Source organism: Eulemur rufifrons, chromosome 1 (assembly GCF_041146395.1).
Source record: "Eulemur rufifrons isolate Redbay chromosome 1, OSU_ERuf_1, whole genome shotgun sequence".
Classification (NCBI taxonomy): Eukaryota; Metazoa; Chordata; class Mammalia; order Primates; family Lemuridae; genus Eulemur; species Eulemur rufifrons.
Window position 1 is genome coordinate 94,079,743 of NC_090983.1, and position 24,537 is coordinate 94,104,279.

Consider the following 24,537-nt stretch of genomic DNA (forward strand, 5'->3'; position numbering starts at 1 on the left):
AATTTTGAGATGCCATGATTGTAAAAGTTGTTCAGATTCTTCCCTCTTTCTCGGTGTCTCCTCCTTTCGGCAATTTAGTCTCTTCTCTGTGCCTTCTTGACCTATGTCTTTGAATTCCTTTAGAGCAGCTGTCCCCAACCTTTTTGGCACCAGGGACCCTTTTCATGGAAGATAATTTTTCCACAGACGGGGGGCGGGGTGAAATTCAGGTGGTGATGCAAGCGATGCGGAGGGGAGTGGCTGCTCACTTCCTGCTGTGCACCTTCACCCCAAGTTCTGTGGAAGACAATTCTTCCTCAGATGGGGGGTGGGCCAGGGCAGTGGAGCTCTGCAGGCTGGGTTCGTAACAGGCGGGGGACCAGTACTGGGGGTTGGGGACCGCAGCTTTAGGGCAATGACTCTGCTTTTTAACACATTGACTGCCACACTAGAAAAAAATTTGTTTTCTTTGGGACCACACTGTTTTATTAGGAAAAATAGAATAAAACTTCAAAAACAAAACGATCCTTTCTAATTTAATGAAAAATGAAATTTATTGACTTCTATTCATTTAATCCACATTTTCAGAATTAATTTGTCAATATTAGTTGTAACAATAAGAACATCAACAAGATTTTCATGAACCAGTTTGCAGGGTTTTGCCCAGGTTTTGCTTCATGAGGCCCTGGCCTCAAAACTAGTGTGACTTAAATACAGCTCACATGGCAGTTAATGTGTTAAAACTACATAATTATAAATATCTTCCTTTATTTCAGCAACACATTAACAGACAGTGTAAATTGCATGAATGTGTAATCAATGTGTTTACTCAGGCCCCTATTAGACACTTAGATTGTTGCTAATTTTCAGTCATAATCATTGGTGTGATAAACAGTCATATAAATAAATATTTGTAATCATCTTGGATTATTTATTTCTCTGGGATAATACCCAGAAAGTAGAAGTGCTTGATCAAAGGACAGGCATAATTTTGAAGCCTTTGGTACTTTTGTAAAATTGACTTCCAGAAAGATGGTAACAATTTATACACTCGTGTGTGTTGAATTCTTTTTGTTTTTAATATAGGCAGAAGAAGAAATATTTGCCTATGTCAGAGGCAAGTTGCTCTGAGAATCCTACTGTGTGTAAATATCAGCAATCTTGAGTGTGCAACATAATTGTCTCTGAAAAAAAAATGAAAGCATTTGAACCAACCAGCCATGATTGAAAAAGGACATAAAGACTTCTTTCAACCAATGTAGGAACTATTCTGAAGACTAGGAGATCGCAGGCACAGAGGCTAATCTAAAGCAGTGATTCTCAGACTTTTATATGTATCAGAGTCGCATGGGGAAGCTTGTTAAAATTCAAATTTTGAGGTCCCACCCAGAGTCAGATGCCTGGAGACCACACTAGGAACACCATATTAGAGTAGACATGTTAATTAAATCTTTTTAAACCTGGAAGAGTGGTGCAATATGTAATTCTATACCTGGTAGTTGGCCTGTTACATAGAACAAAGCCCACAGTATCTGACACTAAGAAAATATTTAGATTGAGTTTATTATTTAGACCAGTGTTAAAATAGCAACCACAGTAGTAATAACTGTTGATTATTGGTGATTGTAATTCATTTTAAGTAAAATATCAGTTATATTACAGATAATTTGCATTTCTTCTAAATTTATTTCTTAATCTGCTTCCTTCCATATTTTTCTTTTTCATAATAGCTAATTTATGTTGTTTTAATTATGATCTTCATTGACTGGATTTGTGTATTATTCTTTGTCATGTGTCTGTGTCTGAGGTGACCTTTTTGTAGCTGTGTTACATGTAATCCCAGGCATAAGTATCTCCTTGGTGACAGCTCCAGAGTTAACATGAAATATTAATTGGTAGGGAACTCTAGAAATCATTGAACCCAATTTCCTGTCTTTAAGCAACTAAATAACTAGAGATACCATCTGGGACAAATGCCACACACAGAGAATGGGCAACATTTGCTGTAATTAATTTCAGCTGGATTTTAGGTTTGGCCCTATAAAGGCTAATCCCTGTGATTCTGGAGCTATCCATAGGTAAATGATGGTAGGAGTTGATTATGCCTGGAATAGGATATGGCTGCTTAAGACATGATTTTCTGGTTGTCTGAATATGAACTTTCATCAGTCTCTTTCCTATTTCCATGTAACTACTGCCTGTCAGAGGGATTACAGTGTATTTTTAATATCTAGGAAGAAGTGGTGAAGTTGACTGAAAAATGTCTTAATAATGCCATTGAGAGCCCAGGATTGAATGCCATGAGAGTTCCTCCTGACTTCAAGAGTAACATTTTGAAGGCTCAAGTAGAAGCAGTACATAAGGTAAGCTGCCTTTAGTAGAGGTAGCCCTGGTGAAGTGGAAAGAGTGTGGGACTTAGCAAGTGATTAGAGTGTAGGACCTGTAATACCAAGACAGACACTCAAGATGGTAAATGCCTTGCCCAACTCTAAATTCTAATCAGGCTAGATTAAGAAGGGGCAGTCATGGGGTAAAAAGTTAGAATAAAGATGCTTTGGGGTATTAGAAGCCAAAAAAACCCAAAAACAAATTTCTGTAAGAGTGAGTCTTGCCACTCTTATGGCCAGAAAAACCTAGTGATTGTTTGGGTTTCTTTTGACAGTATGTCTGTGATTCTAGGTTTTTCTTTATCCATCCACTATTCCGCACCACCCAGCTACCCTCAGTTTGGCAAAATGTTGATGTTATTAGCAACAGGAGTGAGAAACAAGGCGGAGAGTTGGCTGGGACTTGGTGAAGGATATAGTGGGTAGAGACCAACCCCCATGAGGGCTGTGGTAGCTGTGCCCTCAAAAAGCAGCTTCTCCTTGGCTCTCCTTAACTTTCAGACTTATCCTCCATCCTAAAACCAGGGCAGCAGTCTACCTCACCAAATCAGGTTGTCAGCTAGGATATCAAAATCTCTTGTTGAGAAGATCCACTTTACCCATCCTGTCCCCACATACAAACCTTCAAGAGACCTGAGTGGACTTGAGGAATATTGTTCATGTGTTTTATCTACCCTCTCCCCCGCCCCGATATAAACATAAAACATAATATTTACATGTAAAAATAAATATAAAATATGACAGTATTGGCTGTAGAATGCCATTTCTGTTCTGTCACCTACTAGCTTTGTGACTTAGGGAAAATTAATTTTTCTGAGCCTCAGTTCAATCATGTTTAAAATAGGATAATGGTTGTACCTACTTTAAGATGGGTTGTAAAGATGAAATAAGAATATAAATGTAAAGGACGTGGAACAGTGCCTGGCATGTAATGAGCATTTAAAAAACGTTGACCCTCAATAGTTGTAGTAGCTGCAGTAGTAACAGTTGCTATCATTTGCTGTGGTGTGAATGTTTGTGCCCCTCAAAAATTTGTATGTTGAAACCCAAACTCCAATGCAATGATATTAACAGGTGAGACCTTTGGGAGGTGGTTAGATCATGGGGGCACAGCCCTCATGAACGTTAGTGCTTTTATAAAAGAGCCCCAAGGGAACTTGTTTGCTTCTTCCACTATGTGAGGATGCATCAGGTAGGCACCATCTACGAGGAAAGGGCCCCCACTAGACAATCTGCCAGCACCTTGATCTTGGACTTCCCAGCCTCCAGAACTGTAAGGAATAAATATTTATTATTTATAGGCTACCCAGTTTATGGTATTTTGTTATAGCAGCCTGAATGGACTAAGACATCATTACTTTACATTTCAGTTATACCTTTGGATCTTTCTTTCTTGACTCAAAGAATAGAGAAATAACATGAATAGCCCTAAATTAAAGGAATTTGATTTTATAACATGAAAACTTCCACATGAATAAAAATCCAGGACTAGATGCCTTCATTGTTGAAATCTACCCAGCATTTAAGGAAGAAGTAGTAACAGTTCTACACAAACTCTTTCAGAAAATAGAGTTATGAGACTAGTGTTATGCCAACACTAAAACCAGGAAAAAAATTACGAGGAAAGAAACTACAGACCAATACTCCTCTTGAACATAGACATAAAAGTCCTTAACAAAATATAATCAAATCATACTCAATTTACAAATAGGATTGTATGTCATGACCAAGTAGAATTTATGGGAAATAAAGGGAAAAATGTTGGTTTGTCATTTAAAAGCCAGTATAGTTCACCATATTAAAAAATACATAAAATTATCTCAATTCATGTGGAAAAAGCATCTTTTAAAGTTCAACACTTACTCACGATAAAAGCTCTCTATATACTGGGAATATAATGGAACTTCTTCAGCCTGATAAAGGGCAACTATGAACAAAATCTGCAGGTAACATCATACTTCCTGGTGAAAGGTCCGTCCACTGAAATAGCTAAAATTAAAGCCTGACCGTCGTCGTGTTGGTGAAGATGGAGCTCCTGCAGTGCACATGCATTGCTAGTAAGGATGTAAAGTGGTATAAGCGCTTTAGAAAAGAGCTGGGCAGTGCATTAAACATGCACTCAGCCTCTGACTCAGCAGTTACACTCTTAGGTATTTGCCCAGCAGAAATAAAAAATTTAGTTCACACAGGTATTAGTACAGGAATTTTCCTAGCAGCTTTATTCATAATAGCTAAAAACTGAAAACAACCCAAGTGTCCATCAAAAGGTAAACGGATAAATGGATATTGTGGTATATCCATACAGTGGAACGCGACTCATCAAATGAAAAGGAATGAGTTAGTGATGTATGCAATAACATGGGTGAGTCTCAAAAACATTCTGCTCCTCTAAAGAGGCAGACACAAGAGACAGGTTTTTATATGACTCTGAAAATGTTACATATGTTGATTATGTACCTGTATATAGTTTTAAAAATACATCAAACTGTACATTTAAAAAATAGTAAATTATTGAGAGCTGTCTAGTAAGAACGTGTGTATTTGTATACCAAACATACTAAAGTTGAGTCTGGGATTATCAATTTAAGTATGGGATAGGATTGTATATACTAGATGCACTACTGGTATTTCCATAGATAAGGTAATTACATTTTCTTGTTACATTAGTATCCTTAACAAAGATTTAATGTTCTGTGGTTTCATTTTCTTAGATTACGAGAGAAGATAGTTTGAGTCATAAAAACTCCAATGTTCAGGATGCTGCCACAAACAGGTACAGTTCTGAATTAAATTGATGTCCTTATCTACTACCTTTTTGGGTCTTTTTTCCTCTTCCTCAAATCCACAGTCTTGAAGGTATTTTGTTTTCCCCCAATGACAGGATCTCATTCTGTTGCCCAGGCTGGAGTGTGATGATGCAGTCATAGCTCACTGCAGCCTCCATCTCCTCCCCTCAGGTGATCCTCCTGCCTCTGCCTCCCCAGTAGCTGGGACTATAGGTGCACACCACCATGCCAGCTAATTTTTTGTAGAGTTGGGGTCTCACCGTGTTGCCCAGGCTGGTCTTGAACTCCTGGGCTCAAGTGATCCTCCTAACTCGGCCTCCCAAAGTGCTGGGATTACAGGCATGAACCACCACTTCCGGCCAAGTTACTTTTACTCACTCATGTTGTTTATTTTTCTTTATATGGTTTTGAATTACTGGATAGTATTCTTTTCTTTCAGCTTGAAGGACTCCCTTTGGCATTATATGTAGGGCATATCTACTTGTAACTTTCTCTGCTTTTGATTATCTGAGAATGTCTTACTTTCTCCTTCATTCTTGAAGAATAATTTTGCTGGATATAGAATTCTTAATCAACAGGGTGTTTTATTTTTTCTTTTAGTACTTTTAAATGTATCGTTCCACTGCCTTCTGGTCTCCATAGTTTCTGATGAAAATTTGGCTATTATCTATGAGGATCCCTTGTACATGATAAATCACTTCTCTCTTGAAACTTTCAAGAGTCTCTCTTTGTTTTTCAGTAGTTTAATTAATATGTCTCGTGTAGATCTCTTTGAGTTTATCGTGTGGAGTTCATTGAGCTTCTTGGATGTGTAGATTCATGTCTTTCAACAGATTTGTTGAGTTTTCAGCTATTATTTATTCAAACAGTCTTTCTGCCCTTTTGTCTCTCTACCTAGGACTCCCATAATGCGTACATATATTGATGTGCTTGATTGTGTCCCATAAGTTTCTCAGGCTTTGACATTTTTTTCATTGTTTTTTCTTTCTGCTCCTGTTGCTGAATAATCTCAATTGATCTATCTTTAAATTCACTGATTCTTCTGTCTGCTTGAATCTGCTATTGAAATCCTCTAGTGAATTTTTAATTTAAAAATTGAAAGAAGTTATTACAGTTATTGTACTTTTTAGGTCCAAAATTTTTATTTGATTCCTTTTTATAATTTTGTCTCACTTATTAATATTCTGTATTTTTTGACACATTGTTCTCTTGGTTCCCGTTAGTTCTTTGTCCATAGTTTCCTTTAGCTTTTTGAGAATATTTAGGGCAGTTGACTTAAAGTCTTTGTCTAAGTACAGTGTCTGCTTTCTCAGGGATAGTTTCTGTTAATTTCTTTTTTTCCTGTGCATGAGCCATACTTTCTTGTTTCTTCGCATGCCATTTAATTTGAAAAGTGGTCATTTTGATTTTATGATGCATTTCTGGATATCAGATTCTTCCCCTCCCTAGGATTTCTTGTTGCTTGTTGTGGGACTATAGTTACTCATTTATATAGTAACTTTTTGAAACCATTTTGTTATGTGTGGTCCCTAATGTCTCTGTTCCTTTAACTCAGTGCTCAGCTAGTGGTTTGACAGAGATTTCCTTAAATGACTGGAGCCTAAACAGAGAGAGAGAAAGAAAGGAAAAAGTAAAAGAAAAAATAGAACAGAAACTTTCTAGGTCTTTGCAGATTGACTGTGTTGGGGTAATTACTTCCACACTAAACCAAGCTGCTTATAGTTCAACCTTATCCTGTGTTTCCTGCTTCCAGTTGATCCCCAAGATCAGCTAGAGGAGAAAGCCTGTGCTCTCCTCCAGTCTGTTTTGGGTAGAGTCCTGCCCTTGTCACCTGCTTGGCTTTCTAAACCCCTCTGCCCGTCACACTGACGCCCCAAAATATCTTACTTTCCCTCTTTTCCTCCCAGGTTTTTGGCATATTTATTGCTTTCCCCACTGTTATTTTTTGTCCCTGTCAGCTAGTGGCTTATTCATTTACCTTTCAGTGTTTTCAAGGAATAACGTATCTCAGAGAATTCTGAGTTAGGCAAAACAAAGGCAAGTCCCTGTGTCTGTCCTTTAGGGAATTGACAGACAGGTCTAAACAGAGTAACAGTTTCTTGGGAACAGGTACTAACACCAGGAATGTGAGCTGCTGCCTTCAAAACCACTGCCCCAGGGAGCAAGGAAGGGTAGGAATAAGTTAAAGCACCACAAAGCTCTCCTACTGTGTTTCATTGGCCTCCGGTTAAGTATTTATTGGTTGCTGTAAATCTTTGACTATCTTCCAGAAATCTGATAAAGTTGATTCTTATCACTTTGTCAGGGTTTCTGGTGTTTCTCAGGAGGGAGGTTTCTACCTACCATTTTAACTGACATCACTTGCTGCTCTCATGCACAATGTTTAAAGTCAGGTTGATCACATATACAGTCAGCCCTCTATCCATGGGTTCTGCATCCATGGATTTTCAACCGTGGACTGAAAATACTTGGAAAAAAATGCACAGGATTCCAAAAAGCAAAACTTGAACTTGCCACCCACTAAGTAACACATTGAATCCACATGCATGAATAGATATGTAGGCATTGTAATTAGGTATTATAAGTAATTGAGAGATCATTTAAAGTATATGGGAGTATAGGCTTGGCTTACATGCGACTACTACACCATTTTATATCCCTGGTAAAGGAGTTGAGCATCTGTGGATTTGCATATCTGATGAAGGTCCTGGAACCAATCACCCAGATACTGAGGGGCAACTGTAACTTAAATCAGTAAAATTTTCCCTTTTTAAAATGCAGTTCTGTGAGTTTTGACAAATGTGTAGAACAGTTCCATTACTCCCCAAACTTCCCTCATTTTCCTGACCTTTGCCCTAATGTTAGCCCCAGGTAAACACTATTCTGTTTTTGGATAAGCAGTGTTCTGTTGCCTGGGCTAGAGTGCTGTGGCGTCAGCCTGGCTCACAGCAAACTCAAACTCCTAGGCTCAAGTGATCCTCCTGCCTCAGCCTCCCGAGTAGCTGGGATTACAGGCATGTGCCACCATGCCCAGCTAAGTTTTTCTATATATTTTTAGTTGTCCAGCTAATTTCTTTCTGCATTTTTTTTTTTTTTTTTTTTAGTAGAGACGGGGTCTCACTCTTGCTCAGGCTGGTCTCGAACTCCTGAGCTCAAACGATCCGCCCGCCTCAGCCTCCCAGAGTGCTAGGATTACAGGCGTGAGCCACCACGCCCGGCCTTTTATGTAGCTTTTTAAAATTTTTATTTATTTATTTATTTTTATTTTTAGAGACAGAGTCTCCTTCTGTTGCCCGGGCTTGAGTGCAGGGGCCTGATCATATCTTCCTGTAACCTTGAACTCCTGAGCTCAAGTGATCCTCCTGCCTCAGCCTCCCAAGGAGCTAGGATTACAGGTGTGTACCACCACACCTAATTTTTTAAAAAAAAGTTTTAGAGACAGGATCTTGCTGTGTTTCCCAGGCTGATCTCAAACTCCTGGTCTCAAATGAACTTCCCACTCTGCCTCCCAAAGTGCTGGAATTATGGGCACGAGCCACCATGCCTAGCCATATGTAGGTTTTTGAATCTGGCTTCTTTTACCTGAAATAATGCATTTGAAATTCATTCTTGTATTTATAGCTCATTCTTTTTTATTGTTGAGTAGTATTCCATTGCATGGATTTACCACAACTGTACCATTCACCAGTTGAAAAACATTTGGGTTTTTCCCAGTTTTTGATGATTATGAAAAAAAACCCTGTCAATGTTCTTACAAGTTTTTATGTGGACATATGTTTTCATATTTCTTGGGTAAATATCTAGGAGTGGGATTTCAGAGTCATATATAAGTGTATGTTTAACTTTACAAAGAACTATGTGAATGTTTTTAATACTTTTAATGTGTATGTTTTTATCTATGAACAATATATTGTTTTGCATGTTTTTCAATTCTGTATCAGTAGTAACATACTATATATATCTTTCCTGAACTTTTTGTGATTTTTACATATCTGAATTTTTAAAAATTATCCTTGTTTCCTTCATTTCAGCTGCTATTACATGAGTCTGCCACAATTTATTCATTTTTTTTAATTAATGTACAAATATTTGTTCCAAGCTAACTTTGTGTATATTCCTCCTTATATACCCATGTGTTTGTTGATTGTTTGGGGCGTTGAGTAGAATGCTGGGTCATGACACATGCTTTGCAGAATAGATAAGAAGATTCTAGTCTATTGCTTTCCATGTTTTGCAGCAATGTAAACTAGATAGGATTAATCTTTTTTTGAAGGATTGGGAGAAGTCATTCTAAAACATACTGCACTACTTTTAATGCTCACTCTTCTGTGTCTACTTCTTTCCTCTGAGCTGTTCTTTTGGAAACACAAAACTATTTTTTTTCTTCTCTGGTAACTTTTAGATTTCAGTACTTATTCTTTTTTTTTTTTTTTTTTTTTTGTTGAGACAGAGTCTCACTTTGTTGCCCAGGCTAGAGTGAGTGCCGTGGCGTCAGCTTAGCTCACAGCAACCTCAGACTTCTCGGCTTAAGCGATCCTACTGCCTCAGCCTCCCGAGTAGCTGGGACTACAGGCATGCGCCACTATGCCCAGCTAATTTTTTCTATATAGATTTTTAGTTGTCCGTATAATGTCTTTCTATTTTTAGTAGAGACGGGGTCTCGCTCTTGCTCAGGCTGGTTTCGAACTCCTGACCTCGAGCGATCCACCCGCCTCGGCCTCCCAGAGTGCTAGGATTACAGGCGTGAGCCACCGCGCCCGGCCAGTACTTATTCTTGATGTTCTGCATTTTCATTATATCTGCATATAGGTTTATTTTTATTCTTGTTCGTATTCAAGGTGGGCTTTCAATCTGAATACCTATGTCTTTTTTCAGTTTTGGAGAATCATAAGGCATTATCTTTCTCAATATTCAGTATCCATTGGTTGGAACATCTTAATCACTTCTCTGTGTCTCATAACTGTTCTTATTTTTCATCTCTTTGCCTCTGTTTACCTCAGTGTTATGAATGCAAACAGTACTACCTTCCACTTCACTGATTATGTCACTTTTCCAATCTAGGGTTTTTTCTCCATCTTCTACTAGGATTCTTCAGGAACTGCTATATCACTTGCACACTTTTCAGTGATACGGGAGGGCTGAGGTTTCCTGCTGGATGTGATATCTTGGTGGATGATGGTCTTTTGGCTGTGGGTTTTCCCCCTGATGTTGAAGCCATCTGTAGGACTGCCCCTATTCTCATTACTCCTGTCTGAAGTTAGACATCCTTGTCACTACAGCCAGGCTTACAGATGCTGTGGCATCTTCTCACCTGGCTAGTCCTGTTGCAATATCTGGGACACCATGAATATTGCTTCTGCCTTCTACAGCAGAGCTCTCCAGCCTGTGTCCTTAGACAGTGGCTTCTCCTGATGGTTTCCTGACTATTCTCCCATATCTCAGGTATTCTGTATAATTTCTGGTCCACAAAGCTTTCTTGTTCATGTATTGTATAACAGCTTTAAAAATATATGTATCTGTTGATCTGTTTTGTCTGTCTTTCCATCTTTTATATAATTTCTCTGGATTTGATGCTGTTGGGGAGGACTGCAACAATTAATCTGTCCATAATCTTGAAACCATCCTCTTCTACTGTGTCTCTTTCAGGATTTACTTAAAGTTTCTGAACTACCACTGGCACCCTGTAGTGGTTTTAGGTGTTATGAAATTTTTGTTTTGTTAAAGATAAATCTTTTTTGTCATTTTAGTGAGATTTTAGGAGGGAAGCAAGGTAGTCTACCATTTTGATGCATCTGGAAATGAGTTTGACATGGATTTGAAAGCTTTTCTCTGTGGATAAAAAAGGGTTTCACACAGGCACATGAGTGCAGCGCTGGCTCCTGTCGTGTTCTTCACCAGCTGTAATTTCTTCTTCCCCCACATGAATTTGTATGCTGCCTCCCTAAGCCCTTTCTTTGAAAATACTGCCTGAACCTGTGGAGATCCTCCATGATATGAATTTGTCTTTTTGTCTTCCCAGTGCTGTGTTAAGTGAGAATAATGTGCCCCTCTCCAGAGAGTCTCTTGCCCTGACACATACCACATCTGCAGACAGTGGTTCTGTTCTAAAGGTAAGAATACTTTTTTCCCCTACTTCTTAATATCTTTGCCAAAGACAATCTTGAATCCCGTAGTATAACCAGGGACATCGTGATTTCGGATTGACACTGAGACTTAAGCTGTGAGAAAAGCATTGACTGCAGTTCTCTAGGGAAAATCCTATTGCCACATCCCTCACAAGAGAATCTCAGGGTTTCTGCTCCAGTTTTTGTGTTGTTCATTTGTATTTTTGTTTTTGGGGTGGTCTTGGATGCTGGCTATGCTTCCACTAATTTTTCCTTTTAAGAAGATATAATGTTAAATGCAAACAGGCACTTTTTAAGTGCTTATAAGATTAAAGACTTAAGGCTATATCTGTAACACTTAAGTGTTTTTGTTGAAATTTCTAGTCTGATTTACTCTAGAGAATGTAAGCTGTATCAGAGACTTGACCTGTTTTATTCATTGCTGAATCCCTAGTGTCTCAGACAGTACCTGGCACGTAACAAGTATTAAATAAATATTTGTTGACTCAAATGAACTTTTTGAAAGAACAAGGACCTAGCATTAATTGTGTTGCTACATAACCAGCTCATCCCAACTTCTCCCTTTCCTCTATCCACTAGCCAAATCCTTACCAATTCAGAAATCATAGAAATCCAGTTCATTGTCCATGAATGTTTTAATTTGCACATTAAATTAAAAATTGTCCTTTGAAATGAACACTTAAACCATTTTGCTCTTTTGTTGCATAATGTACATTTATTGTAGAAATTTACCAAATAATCCACAAAAGGAAAAATTAGAAATTAGTTATATTCTCACTACCCGATGACAGTGTATAGTTAGGTGTATAATCTTCCAATCTTTGGGGCTTAAAGGAAAAAACCTAATCTAAATATCTTCTATCAGCAGTTTATTTTCCACAAATTAAAATTCTAAAAAGATAAATTGACATCTTGACATTAGTGATTGAAAATCATTAATTGGAACCTGGGAGGTTTTTAGAACAGAGATGTCTAAATTCCAAATGCTTCTTTATCTAGACATATGGGTGCTTCACTGTTTGCAAAACAATAAAATATGAACTCTTCCCCATAAATGTTAATTAATGCTTTTTGTTTAATTGTTATTTGAAGTAGCTTGTGGAGGACACAATTCCGTACTGCAGTGGGGGCAGCGGGGGGTGGAGTTTTAAAACAATAAAAGATAAAATTCCAATCTGGCAATAAGAGAAATAAGAACCTAGGGCATAGCACATAATAAAAAAGATTTAGACATCTCCTTTATTCACTGTCTCCTGTACTGAACCTTTTACCATTCTCATCTAGTCTAAAAGTGAAGAGGCAGAACAGTCTTAACCCCAGCCAAGTTTTGTCTCACCAGAAGGAATAGCTATTTGAAAATTTACATAGCATTTCAGCTTAAGTCCCAATTGTAGTCTAGCTCCCTCTCTGTGCAGAAGTGGAGTCATTAATAACCATGACTCATGAATGTTCTTGTGTGTTGAAAGGATTAACACTAACCAGTCATGGGTCAGAATTATAAATTGAGAGGATATGGAGAAAACTTAGTCTGATAATTGAGTCATTTGACAACTCTAGGTTCCTTGTCTTCCATAGGAAGCTACAGATGAATTGGATGCTTTGCTCGCATCTCTAACTGAGAATCTAATTGACCACACAGTCACACCTCAGGTAAATACACTTTAAAGCAGTAAGATGGAAAGGAATTTCTGTTTTGAAAAATGTTCCTGCTGGATTTCAATTTTTGACTTTTTAACAATTTAGTTAAACTTTTCGTTTAATAAGAGTTTTATATTTCAGTAACCCACTTAGCATTCTCTTTCTGTACTAAAATTTTACCACTTTGTGTCACTGTATAGAAATCACTTGTCACTGTAAGCCTATTTGTAATTCAACACCATATTAAATAACATGAGAGAACATAGGGATAAATCAGCTTCTTGAAACAATAAGGATATATTTGATGTTTAAAAAAGTTTTACAGAAACGTGAGAGCATAAGAATGATTGGCATTAAACATATCAATCATTATTACAGTCCAGAAGATGTTGTGATAAACACAGTTGTCCCTCAGTATCCATGGAAAATTGGTTCCAAGGCCCCTTTCAGATAGAAAATCCACGGATGCTTAAGTCTCTTACATAAAATGGTGCAGAATTAGCATATAACCTGCACACATCCTCTGTATACTTTAAATCATTTCTAGATTACTTATAATACCTAATACAATGTAAATACCATGTAAATAGTTGTCATACTGTATTGTTTTGGGAATAATGGCAAGAAAAAGTCTGTACATGTTCAGTACAGACAACTGTCTCTTCCTCCCCCCGCCCCACCAAAGATTTTCAATTCTTGGTTGGTTGAATCCACGGATGCAGAACCCATGGATACAGAGGGCTGACTGTACTGTGACCATGATACAAATAAGAAACAGTTTCTTCCCTCCAGGGACTTACAGTCTAGTTGGGGTGAGAGATACACAAATAACTAATTTAATGCCTTGTGAGTAATATGACAAGAATTGCTGTAGGAACTACTAATAGATGCCTTCCTGAAGGCTTGGAAATACCAGTGGTACTTTCGGTGGTTGCTGGCTGTTTGCTTAGGTCTCAAATTTGGGTGTATATTGGAATCACCTGGAGAGTCTATTAAAGCACAGATTGGTGGGCCCCACCTCCACTTTGCTAATCTGGTATGTCTTGGGTGAGGCTTGAAAGTTGCATTTCTGACATGTGCCCAGATGATGCAGATGTGGTCTAGGAACCTCCTTTTGGGAACTACCAGCTTAGATCAAGAAACAAAAAGACCTTACCAAAGGATAAGAATTTAACCACAAGTCTGGAAAAGTCTGTCAAACCATTTTTTGATTACTATTTACCATTCTTTTTCTGTCTCTCTTTTATTTCCTACTGTTAACGTGCATTTAGAAAATATGGGTAGGAAAATCATACTATGTAATTTTTTTCTTTTGGTGGTTATCTAACTTATTTTATTAAGACATATACTTCTGTTGATTTTTTTCTTATCAGGATCTAACATCCCTAGTGCAAGGACTAATCTAAGTTATCATAAAATGGGTGGGTTTCATTAGATTATAATTCTACATATAGAAGTAAGATCTAGAAAACTAAATGTTAAAGAAGAGTGTAGGCTGGGTGCCGTGTCTCAAGCCTGTAATCCTAGCACTTTGGGAGGACATGGCAGGAGGATCACCTGAGGCCAGGAGTTCAACACCAGCCTGAGCAACATAGCAAGACCCTGCCTCTACAAATTATAGAAAAATTAGCTGGGCATGGTGGTGCATGCCTGTAGTCCCAGCTACTCAGGAGGCTTAGGCAGGAGGATCACTTGAGTCCAGGAGTCTGAGGTTGCATTGAGCTATGATGATGCCACTGCACTGTAGCCTAGGCAACGGAATGAGACCTTGTCTCAAAAAAAAAAAAAAAAAAAAGAGTGTAACAAAGGCCCTGTGAATCAGGGCCAGTAGGAGTGTTTTCATTGCTGCTTATACATACATAATAATTAGAGAATGACCTGTGTATAAACAGATTTTTTTTCCTGTGTATTTTCTTTGTGGTATTCATTTGGATTAGTCACAATCCATTGTTCAGGATGCTACCAAGAAGGCTATGATTATTTGTAATTAACTGAAATTTCAGAAAATAAAACATTAAACTGAATACTGGGTGTGGAGTGGGGTGAAGTCCTGTTAAATGAACTGAAAGTAGTAATAGCATTCTTGAGTAGTAAATTTTTAGGTTAAAGAGATTCTCAAAATTATGGCAGTTTCTTTGCTGAGGTATAGCATCGGAGCATCTGTGTTGTAGAGAAGGGTCTTGGATTCAGAAGTCCATGTCAACTCAAGGAGGCCCATTAAGAATTACCGCCCCCTACCCCACCACAATGCATTTCATAATAAAAGAAAGTGTTAGGAGTATAATTATGAAAATAAGTCAGTCTTTCCTAAAAGTAATTATGTATATAAAATTTATTTTAGGTGTCTTCAACATCCATGATTACACCTCGGTGGATTGTTCCAGTAAGTTCATGACATTTGTGATTTTTCTTCTGGTTACCCTCTCACAGTAAAGCCTAAAGGGATCATCAGGTTCTTGTTTTTCCTTACACACACACAGGTCGTTATCAGAATTCTGTTAACTGAACTTAAAGGGTTCAAACTAGTGGCTTAACCTTTCTGTTTGTAAATGCTTAAGGTTGCTGACAAAAATGAAAATCTGAGGTGAGGGATGGTTAAAAAAACAAAATCACTGTGGTCATCAGAATCATCTTCCTTATTGCCATAGTCATTAGTGAAGCTTGATTTGGAGCTGCAGTTTGACTGGGTGGGTGTTGCTACCCCTGTATGCAGACGTGTTGTGTATCTCCCGCAGCAGAGTGGAGCCATTTCTAATGGACTTGCAGGATGTGAAACGCTCCTGGCGGGGAAGGAGGGACGTGGTAACAAAGATGGGATCTCGCTGATCTCTTCCCCAGCGCCATTCTTGGTAGATGCTGTGACCAGGTGAGAAAATTATTTCTCAGTTGCAATTCTTAAGCATCTATTAGAAGGAAAAATAATAAAATTTATTATATTTGAAGCAGCAATACCTTTAAATAATGTCTCTCCCTCTGTCCCTCTCTCTGTATGACAGAGGACTCCTATCCTGAATAAAGAGCTCCTCCAAATCAATAAGATAAAGACAGCTCAATAGAAAAATGGGCAAAAGACTTGAATAGGCAACTCAAAGCAAGATCTATCCAAATGGCCAATAAGCATTCGAGACGGTGTGCAACTTGCCTAGTCATTGGGGACTGCAAATTCAAACCACTGTGTGACACTGCTACATACCACCAGAATGGCTAAAATGAAAACAACATAATATCAAGGGTTTATGAAGACATAGGGCAACTGGAACTCTGTAGATTGGAATAACCACATGGCAAGACCCCGTCTCTACAAAAAATAGAAAAATTAGCTGGGTGTGGTGGTATGTGCCTATAGTCCCAGCTGCTCGGGAGGCTGAGGCAGGAAGATCACCTGAGCCCAGGAGTTTGAGCCTGCAGTGAGCTATGATCATACCACTGCACTCATGCCTGGGCAACAAAGTGAGACCTTCTCTCCAAAAAAAAGAAAAAGAAATAGGTTTGATAGGTTTAGCAATTGTCTACTAAAGCTAAACATATCCAGTGACTCAGTGATTCTATTTTATGTACATTTCCAATGGAGATATGAATATACTTGTATGTCCATCAAAAGACATGTACAAGAATGTTTACAGCAGCTGTATTCATAATAGTCCAAACTGAAAACTTGCCAAATGGCCATTAGCAGTCAACTAGATAAATACTAGAATACAGTGGTGAAAATTAATGAACTGCAGCTACAGTATAACACTATAGATGAATCACAGAAACATAATTGTGTTATCTATTTCTGTGTAACTGATTACCACAAATTTAGCAACTTGACACACATTTATAATTCCATTTCCTGTGGGTCAGGTGTGTGGACACGGCTGAGCTGGGTCCTCTGCTTCAGGGTCTCTCACAGGCTACAATCAGATATTGGCCAAGGCCAGGATCTCATCTGAAAGCTCAATCAGAAAAGGGTCTCCAGTCATGGCTGTTGATAGGACTCAGGTTCTGAAGAGCTGTTAGACTGAGGGCCTCATTTCCTAGCTGCTGATCCAGCAAGAGGCCACCCTCAGTCCTTGCCGTGTGGGCCTCTGCAATGTCATTGCTCACTACATTCAAGCACACAAACCCAGAAAGCAATAGAGTCTGCTAGCAGGATGGAAGTCACGTCTTGTATAGTCTAATCATAGAAATGACATCCTTTTACCTTTGCTATATTATACTGGTTAAAGCCAGAAACAGGGCCTGCCCACACTCAAGGGGAAGAGACTACATAAGAGTGTGAGCACCTGGAAGTGGGGATCTTTGGGAGGCATCTTAGAGTCTCCCCACTGTAATAAAAGTAAGCAAAATCAAGTTCTGAAAGAAGCATAACTATAATGATTACCCTTGAGGTGGTTAGTGACTAGAAGGGAGCCAAAATGAGGCTTTTCTGTTTGATATTCTGCTTCACGTTCTGCATGCTGATTATAGAAATGTGTGCAATTTGCAAAAGGCCATCGAGCTGTCAAGTCATGATGTGCACACTTTAATGTGTGGATGCTGTGTACTTTTTAAAAATGATGACTGGGTCTCATCTCCACAGATTCAGATTTACTTTGGAGTGTTCTCTATGTGGTATTTTATTTCAAAGGCATAAAAATCACAAGAACAAAGAATAGGAGAGGAGACAACAGCAATTGAGAGACCTCAACAAGTTTTAGAAGCAGCTAAATCATGTAAGCGGTAACCAATTTAGCAGAATGGAGTAAACTCAAATCAAAGCCTGAATAGGAGAGGGAGTGGACACTGAGAAAATGAGAAGCAAGCCAGTTCACACTGCAGGACCCTGAAAAGGCTAAGGAATTGAAGGTCCCAGATATTTGCCAAGATAGGGTCCAAGGCAGGGCTGAGCATACGAGGATTAGTTGAAAGTACTTATGCCCATTTCAGCCATTTGCCGTCTCCCCACCCCTGCTTATGCTTGCATAATTCTGAAGTTTTCCTCTGGAGGAGCTTGGCTAGAGATGCTCTGGATCTGGGACTTTCCATTTTCAGTAAGGTTCCGAACCGAGAACAGGAATGCTGAGTCAAAGTCCACACGCTGAAGGGCGAGCTTTCCCATCTTCCTTCTTTTCTCAGCTTCCTGAATGCTGTTGGCCAAGTATAAATGCCTAAGGTAAGAAAGTAAGAGGTTTATTCTCCAGAGAAACCAACCAACAAATAGAAAAGACCTGCAGATACTAACACTTGTGGGTACCCTGATGAAATTGCGAGGAAATGCCAAATAATTACCCAAGGGCCCATTATTTGATGAGTTTTGCCCATATGCAGCTTCCAAACACATTCCAGAGCTTTTCTCTTAAATATGAAGAGGGCCAAAGATTATCAGATGTGTGAGAAAAGACCAAAACAGGTAAACTGATAAATAGGGAGAAAATAAAGGCAATGTGAATAATAAAAGAAAACTTCACAAAATGATAGTATCTAAATTTAGAAGATATTGCATCCATGCCATAATAACAGGAAACTTTGGAAATTATTAGTGATGTTAAAAATAAAATCCAAAGAATGTGTGGAAGATAAGATTGAGGCAGTCTCCCAAAAAGTAAAACAAAAAGATAAAAACCGGGAGAGAAAAGGTAAGAAATTTGGAGGATTGGTCTAAGAAGTCTAATATGTGAATCATAGGAGATCCAGAAAGAACAGAGTCAATGGAAGGAGGAAATTGTCAAAGAAAGGAATCAAGAGTTTTGGAACAGAAAGACTTGAGTTTTTAGATTAAAAGGACCTGCAGAGCAATTACCTTGCACAGAGAACGAAGATAGACCACACTACGGAACATCATGAAACTTAAGATCAAAGTTAAGAGAGGATGTACGGCTCCAGCAAGGGGAAACGAGCACACACAAAGAATTGCTCATCAGAATGGCAGTAGGCTTCCCTGAAAGCTAGAAGATAATGGATCAGTGCCTTCCCAGTTCTAGAAGGCAATAATTTTTCACCTAGTTTATATCCAGATAAATTATCAGTGAAGCGTGAGATTAAAATATGTTTTTAGACATAATGGTTTCTCTAAAATATATACTCCAGCCTTCCTCAGGAAGCTACTGGAAGATGTATTCCATCAAAACAAGATGATTATCCAAAAAAGAGAAAGTCTTGGGACCCAGCAAACAGGTGCAGGAAGTACCTGGAGGAAAGCACAGGGAAGTTCCAAGATGGCAGCTGCCCAAGAGGTCTAGAAAGGATCCCGTACATATTTGGAAAGGAGGATTTAGAATTCCAGGAAGGATTTTGCCAAGAAAAAACAAACATGTGCTCCCGCTTCTGAATTTTTTTTATTATATGACATATCTGAATGTACTGAGAAATGATCCATAGTTCTACCTGAGAAGTTAGAGATTAGAGTATAGAAAGTATAGAAAACTGAGTAGTAAGCAGTCACAACAACAACAAAAAGGGAAACAGAAATTTTCCCTGAAAATTATTCAGTTCAGAGACAATAAAAATTGCACAAAACAAGAAATACAATACACTGATAGTTGTGAAAATATTTACATAATTACCAGCGATAAGAAGGCAGGATTGCAGATCTGGTCAGGGGATGGAAGAAAGTTAAGCCTTCATGGTCCACAGTGGGAAGTCATAGTGTAAACACATCACTCAGAACAGTTACAACCTTTGCTGCTTGCGAGGCAGAATCTCTGGAGGGAGGTTTGTTAAAACACTGGCTGCTGGACCCTCCCCTTGGAGTCTGATTTAGTACGTCCGGAGTACAGCCTAAGAATGTGAATTTCTAACAAATTCCAGGGACAAAAGAATGAAGGAAATACCAGAAAAAACAGTTGAAAGTGTCTGCCTCTATGCAGTAGGAATGGAGAGTGGCGGTGCAGGTGACTGCTATTTCAGTCATAAATCTTCTGACATGTTAAATCACTTCCTTTGTTCCTCTGATACTGTTTTAAGTTTTTATGAAACCACATCAGATGTCATTACCTCCCTGCATCTAAGCTCATTCCGTCCACCTACAGCAAAGACTTGTAGACCTTCATGCAGAGCCCTTGTCTTTTTATTTTTCACAGAGCTCTGGCAAGGCAGAGAAACCGGTGTAGGAGCTCAGACACAGCCGTCTGAGACTGACTAAAGCGTGGAGCAGCTGCTTCCCCTGGTTATCTCCTGAGCGTGTTGCTCTTGTGATCAGGACAGTATGGATGTTCATGCTAACCCCGACTCATTAAGAAATGGTTAAATATGTGTTTGGCATATTTTATTCAAGGAAGTAGGGGAAATTGTACTAGCTTTACATTTTATTTCAAAATGAAATAAGCATCAGTTATCTAGAAAATTCCCTTCTGTGGAATACCTCATTGCCGGTTAGGTGTTAGAGCATATTCAGAGGTCTGTGATCTACTCTCAGCATGCTCCATGTGGCACTAGTGGACACATAAATGTCCTCCCCGCGCCCAAATGGTTCCATTGAGTAACCCATTCTCTCTTCCTTTCAGCTCTGTTCCCACGTTGGCCGAAGAAGCCGCCTTGAAGCAGAAGTGTTTACTGACAACGGAGCTGTAGGGCTGCCCTCCCCACCTGTAACTGGAATGCCCAGCGCTCTCCAGCAGTCCGTCCTGGGATCCGATTCAGCTGGAATGTGTTGGATTCAGGAGCTTGTCCTTTACTTATAGGTGAAAAAGCTCTGCCTAGATTTGACTTAAACTCCATGAAAAAAAAAGCTGCATTTTCCGTCCAACTGGAAGAGTTTAATCACATTGCATATCTTCCCAAATTAGGGTATCGGGTCTTTAACTTTCTGTAATTTTATTAAAGTTGCAAATTCCTGAAACAAGGGAATGCCTTTCCCTCAGATTTCCTTCAAACCGTTGGCTCCACCTAGTGGTTGTAATTGTTCCTAACAAGTTCATAACAAGCCGCCTCCGGTGGCCAGCGGCTTTTGTAGTGCTGTTTCTCTCTCTAGCGTCGGGGTGAGCATCCTTGATCTGAGTGCCTGTTACAGGAGTTGCACTTACATTACCTGGAAATCAGGAATTTAGGAAATTAATATGGACACTGTAGGCACATTTAGGGCCAGCTTTTTTACAGTTATTGTAGTACTAAAGAGAAGTTTAGAATACAGAGGGTTTTTAAATGTCTCCCACACTTTTGATTTCTTACTAGACTGGCTATCTTCCAAATTTATATCAAGATAAACCTTGAGAAGAACTACATAGAAATCAGTTGCCTGTGATTTTGTTATTTCAGCCTCCTTTCCACAGGAAGCACTGACGTGTGCGCCGGGCACCTAGTGTGTAACTCTTTGGTCTGGAAGGGGGTGGATTACTGTTCAAGAGACCCTGAGGCATCTGTCTCAGGTAGTGAAGGCCTGGCGGTCCTCCACACACGGCCTGTTTGGACATAGGTTTCGTTTCCTTTCAATATAAGCTGAATAAATGTAGAGCCTGCAAACTGGAAAAAAAATGATACAAAACAGAAACACCAGGGCAGAGATAGGGAATAGGAGTGGGGGTGAAGGGATTTTTCTTGAATGCCTACCATGTATGAAAGTAGACACAGCATGCTGAAATAACTTGCATTGCATTAGGAACTTTGTGTTAGTTTAAAAGAGTTCTTTAGAATTTCCCCATCCCTTTTACTCTATACAAAAAATTTCTGGATGTTAAAGTGGTACATATTCATCATAGAAAAATAGAGAAATGTATAAAAACATCCACCTATAATTCCAATACCCAGAAATAACAATTTAGCTTTAAAGCTTTAAAATGAATAAGGTAAGTCAGTTGCTATGGGGAATGAGGATAATCTGGAAACCATGTTGGCAAAGTCGTTGATGATCCTTGTTGTCCAGGACTGATGTTAAGCTACACCTCCTGGAACTTGGTTTTTAGTTTTCTGACCTGTGATAGGTATGTAACTGAGCATTAATTTGTACTGCTCAGCATAACAGAACGTTGAGTTTTATGATCTTTAAGACTCCATGGTTTGGGCCGTCCCTGGGCTCCCTATAGCATAATCTTGTGCTCAGGCAAACACACACTAGTGTCTGACAGGAAAGCTCAGGAATTCTAACCTTGCACTGTTTCCCAGGGAGCTCTAGAGACTGGAAACTGCTTTTGCACAAAACGTTTTTGCTTAAGGAAAGAAAGTTGACACTTCTTGCTGGCTGCCTCCCCTCAGCCACTGTGCTAAGCTTGTGAATTTCATTGGCGGAGTTCTTGCCAGTTCTTAATTGTAGAACACATTTTTCTCACAGTTGCAAGTGACACCTAAAACCAGGGACTTGAGCCAGGACATGTTGGACTGGGCATCACATTTCAGTGTCTTGACAGCCCTAGGTGTCCTGCAAGATTAAAGTTGTGCTGCCAACCACAGAGCAGCTAAGGCATTATGGCTTGGAAGGCCTAAATTTCCCATCCAGTTTAGGAGGTAGCATCATCCTTATTTTACATTTTCTCGAATTTAGGAATTAAGTAATTGAAAATATTCTAGGGCCGGGCGCGGTGGCTCACGCCTATAATCCTAGCACTCTGGAAGGCCGAGGCGGGTGGATCACTCGAGGTCAGGAGTTTGAGACCAGCCTGAGCAAGAGCGAGACCCCCGTCTCTACTGAAAAATAGAAAGAAATTATCTGGACAACTAAAAATATATAGAAAAAATTAGCCGGGCATAGTGGCGCATGCCTGTAGTCCCAGCTACTTGGGAGGCTGAGGCAGGAGGATCGCTTAAGCCCAGGAGTTTGAGGTTGCTGTGAGCTAGGCTGACGCCACGGCACTCTAGCCAGGCCAAAAGAGCGAAACTCTGTCTCCAAAAAAAAAAAGTATTCTGTAACCTTTATGTCTTCAGATCCCTGTATTCTTGCCACTCAGAATATTGATGGGGACTTTGTTAAAATTCATTTGAATCTCAAGCTAAAAGTAAATTTTGTCTCTTGTGCTGACATGACGTGGTAAGCATAGAAATTAACACTTGCATGCTGAATTAGCCCTGCCGGATTAGACACATGTCACATGTAAGTTTCACGTCGTACCTGCTGCTGGTGCCATGCCCAGAGCTGCTGCAACGCCTCCTCCTGTTCTGCTCCCCTGAGGGTGGGGGTGGTGGGGAGGGCAGGGCTGAGGATGTCTGTGAGTGTGGCAGGTAGGGAGGGGGAGATGTCTGTCTCTGTGAGGAGAGAGGCATGTGTGAACCCGTCGAGGATGCTGGCAGAGAGAGTTTGGAGATGATACTGGGTAAGGAGGCAGCTGGTGACGCTGGGGCAGAAGCGGGAGGGGGCGGCAGGGGCACTGTAGGCTTCCCCAGTGGTTGCTGGGAGCACTGGCATGGCGCTGCCTGCCCTGAGGGAGCAGACGGGAGAGGAGCCCCAGATCAGTCCATTTTATAGCCCGTGGGGGGATGGGGGAGTTGGCACAGTGGTTTGGAATAAGATGCGAAGGTTTCAGTTATCTGCCCAAGACTCTGCCTCAGAGCTTGTAAAATACTTAGTGCGATCTTACTTCTGACGCTTTGTCAGTAGCATCACCTTTGGACACACAGGAGGGGGCTCGTGGTCATGTCATTCCTGCTCTTCAGGAGACACTGCTGAACACAGGAATGATTAGACTCCTCGTGGGCTTATTTCCTTAACATTTTTACATTGTTTTAAGAAAAAAAAAATATTTCTCATAGTCTACTAACTTTGTGTCTAGCTTCATTTGCTTTTGCACAGTCCCAGGTGTCCTGTGGACATGTAAGGATGAGAGCCCCGAGTTGGTCCTGGGATCCAGACTGCTTGTTCTTGATGCTTCCCACTTGGCTAGAACTTGCACCGCTGTCTTCTCTCAGCTAAGCCCCACGTGAAAGTTCTGCTGTTCCTTCAGAAATCTTGCTGGCCGAATTATTTGGCGGTCACTTACATAAAGAAAAATCTAAGGGAGGGTCTTAAGTGAAGCTCTTGTCTTGTCTTTGAGAAGGGGCCACAGCGATCTAGTGTAAAGGACAGAGAAGGTGACTGCTAGCGCCAGGGCAGGGTGGGTGGCGGCACACGCAGGCCGCGCTCGCTAGAGTCGTGTTGACAGAGCTTGCCGACCCCTGGGGCCAGGCTCTGTAGACCAATAGAACGCTGCCTGCCGTGGGAGGCAGGCAGGTATTCAGATGGTGCTGCCTGTTAATCTGTCATTTGGGGGCACCCGGAACTTCAGGGCATTGTGTCCCCATTAACACATGCGGTAGCCGGACAAGATGCAGTTGTAGGTCTCTCAGCTCATTTGTCCTTTTTTCTCTCAAGTTAAACACTCCGATTTTTCAGTGATCGGAAGAAAGTTGGAAACTTTTCATACGCATTAGCCCCCGGGATGAAGAAATGAGTTTGGATCACAGCAGTTTGCGCTGAGCTGAGCTCTGCTGTGTCACCAGGCTTGTACAGCTGCGGTTCTTTCCCAGCTCTCAAAGGTAGGATCTGCGGCGAGTCTCATTCTGTCACCTTGCTTGAGACCACAATTCAGTCACTCCTCACGATTTCCCTTAGCAGAGGCTTTCTTGATAGCGCAGATCCTTTGCTCTTTGCACCTCCGTGTCTGGATACGGTAGACGGTTATGAGGACCTCACTAACTTTTCTGTGTTTACTTTTATGTGTATAAAGCTTTGCAGTAGCCTTTAGAGTAATTTATTTT

The 24,537-nt window shown here is 40.0% G+C and overlaps 1 protein-coding gene across 1 annotated transcript in view; it reads left to right on the forward strand.

The window, feature by feature from the left end:
• EPB41L5 (erythrocyte membrane protein band 4.1 like 5) overlaps positions 1-20,479 on the forward strand; it is a 109,147-nt gene extending 88,668 nt beyond the window's left edge. The window contains exons 19-25 of the mRNA XM_069461144.1: positions 2,214-2,342; positions 5,078-5,139; positions 11,172-11,262; positions 12,853-12,927; positions 15,257-15,298; positions 15,651-15,781; positions 20,382-20,479. Coding sequence (XP_069317245.1) covers positions 2,214-2,342; positions 5,078-5,139; positions 11,172-11,262; positions 12,853-12,927; positions 15,257-15,298; positions 15,651-15,781; positions 20,382-20,448 — 597 coding nt within the window. The 3' untranslated portion in view covers positions 20,449-20,479. The remainder of the gene's footprint in view (positions 1-2,213; positions 2,343-5,077; positions 5,140-11,171; positions 11,263-12,852; positions 12,928-15,256; positions 15,299-15,650; positions 15,782-20,381) is intronic.
• Positions 20,480-24,537: the final 4,058 nt, after the last annotated feature.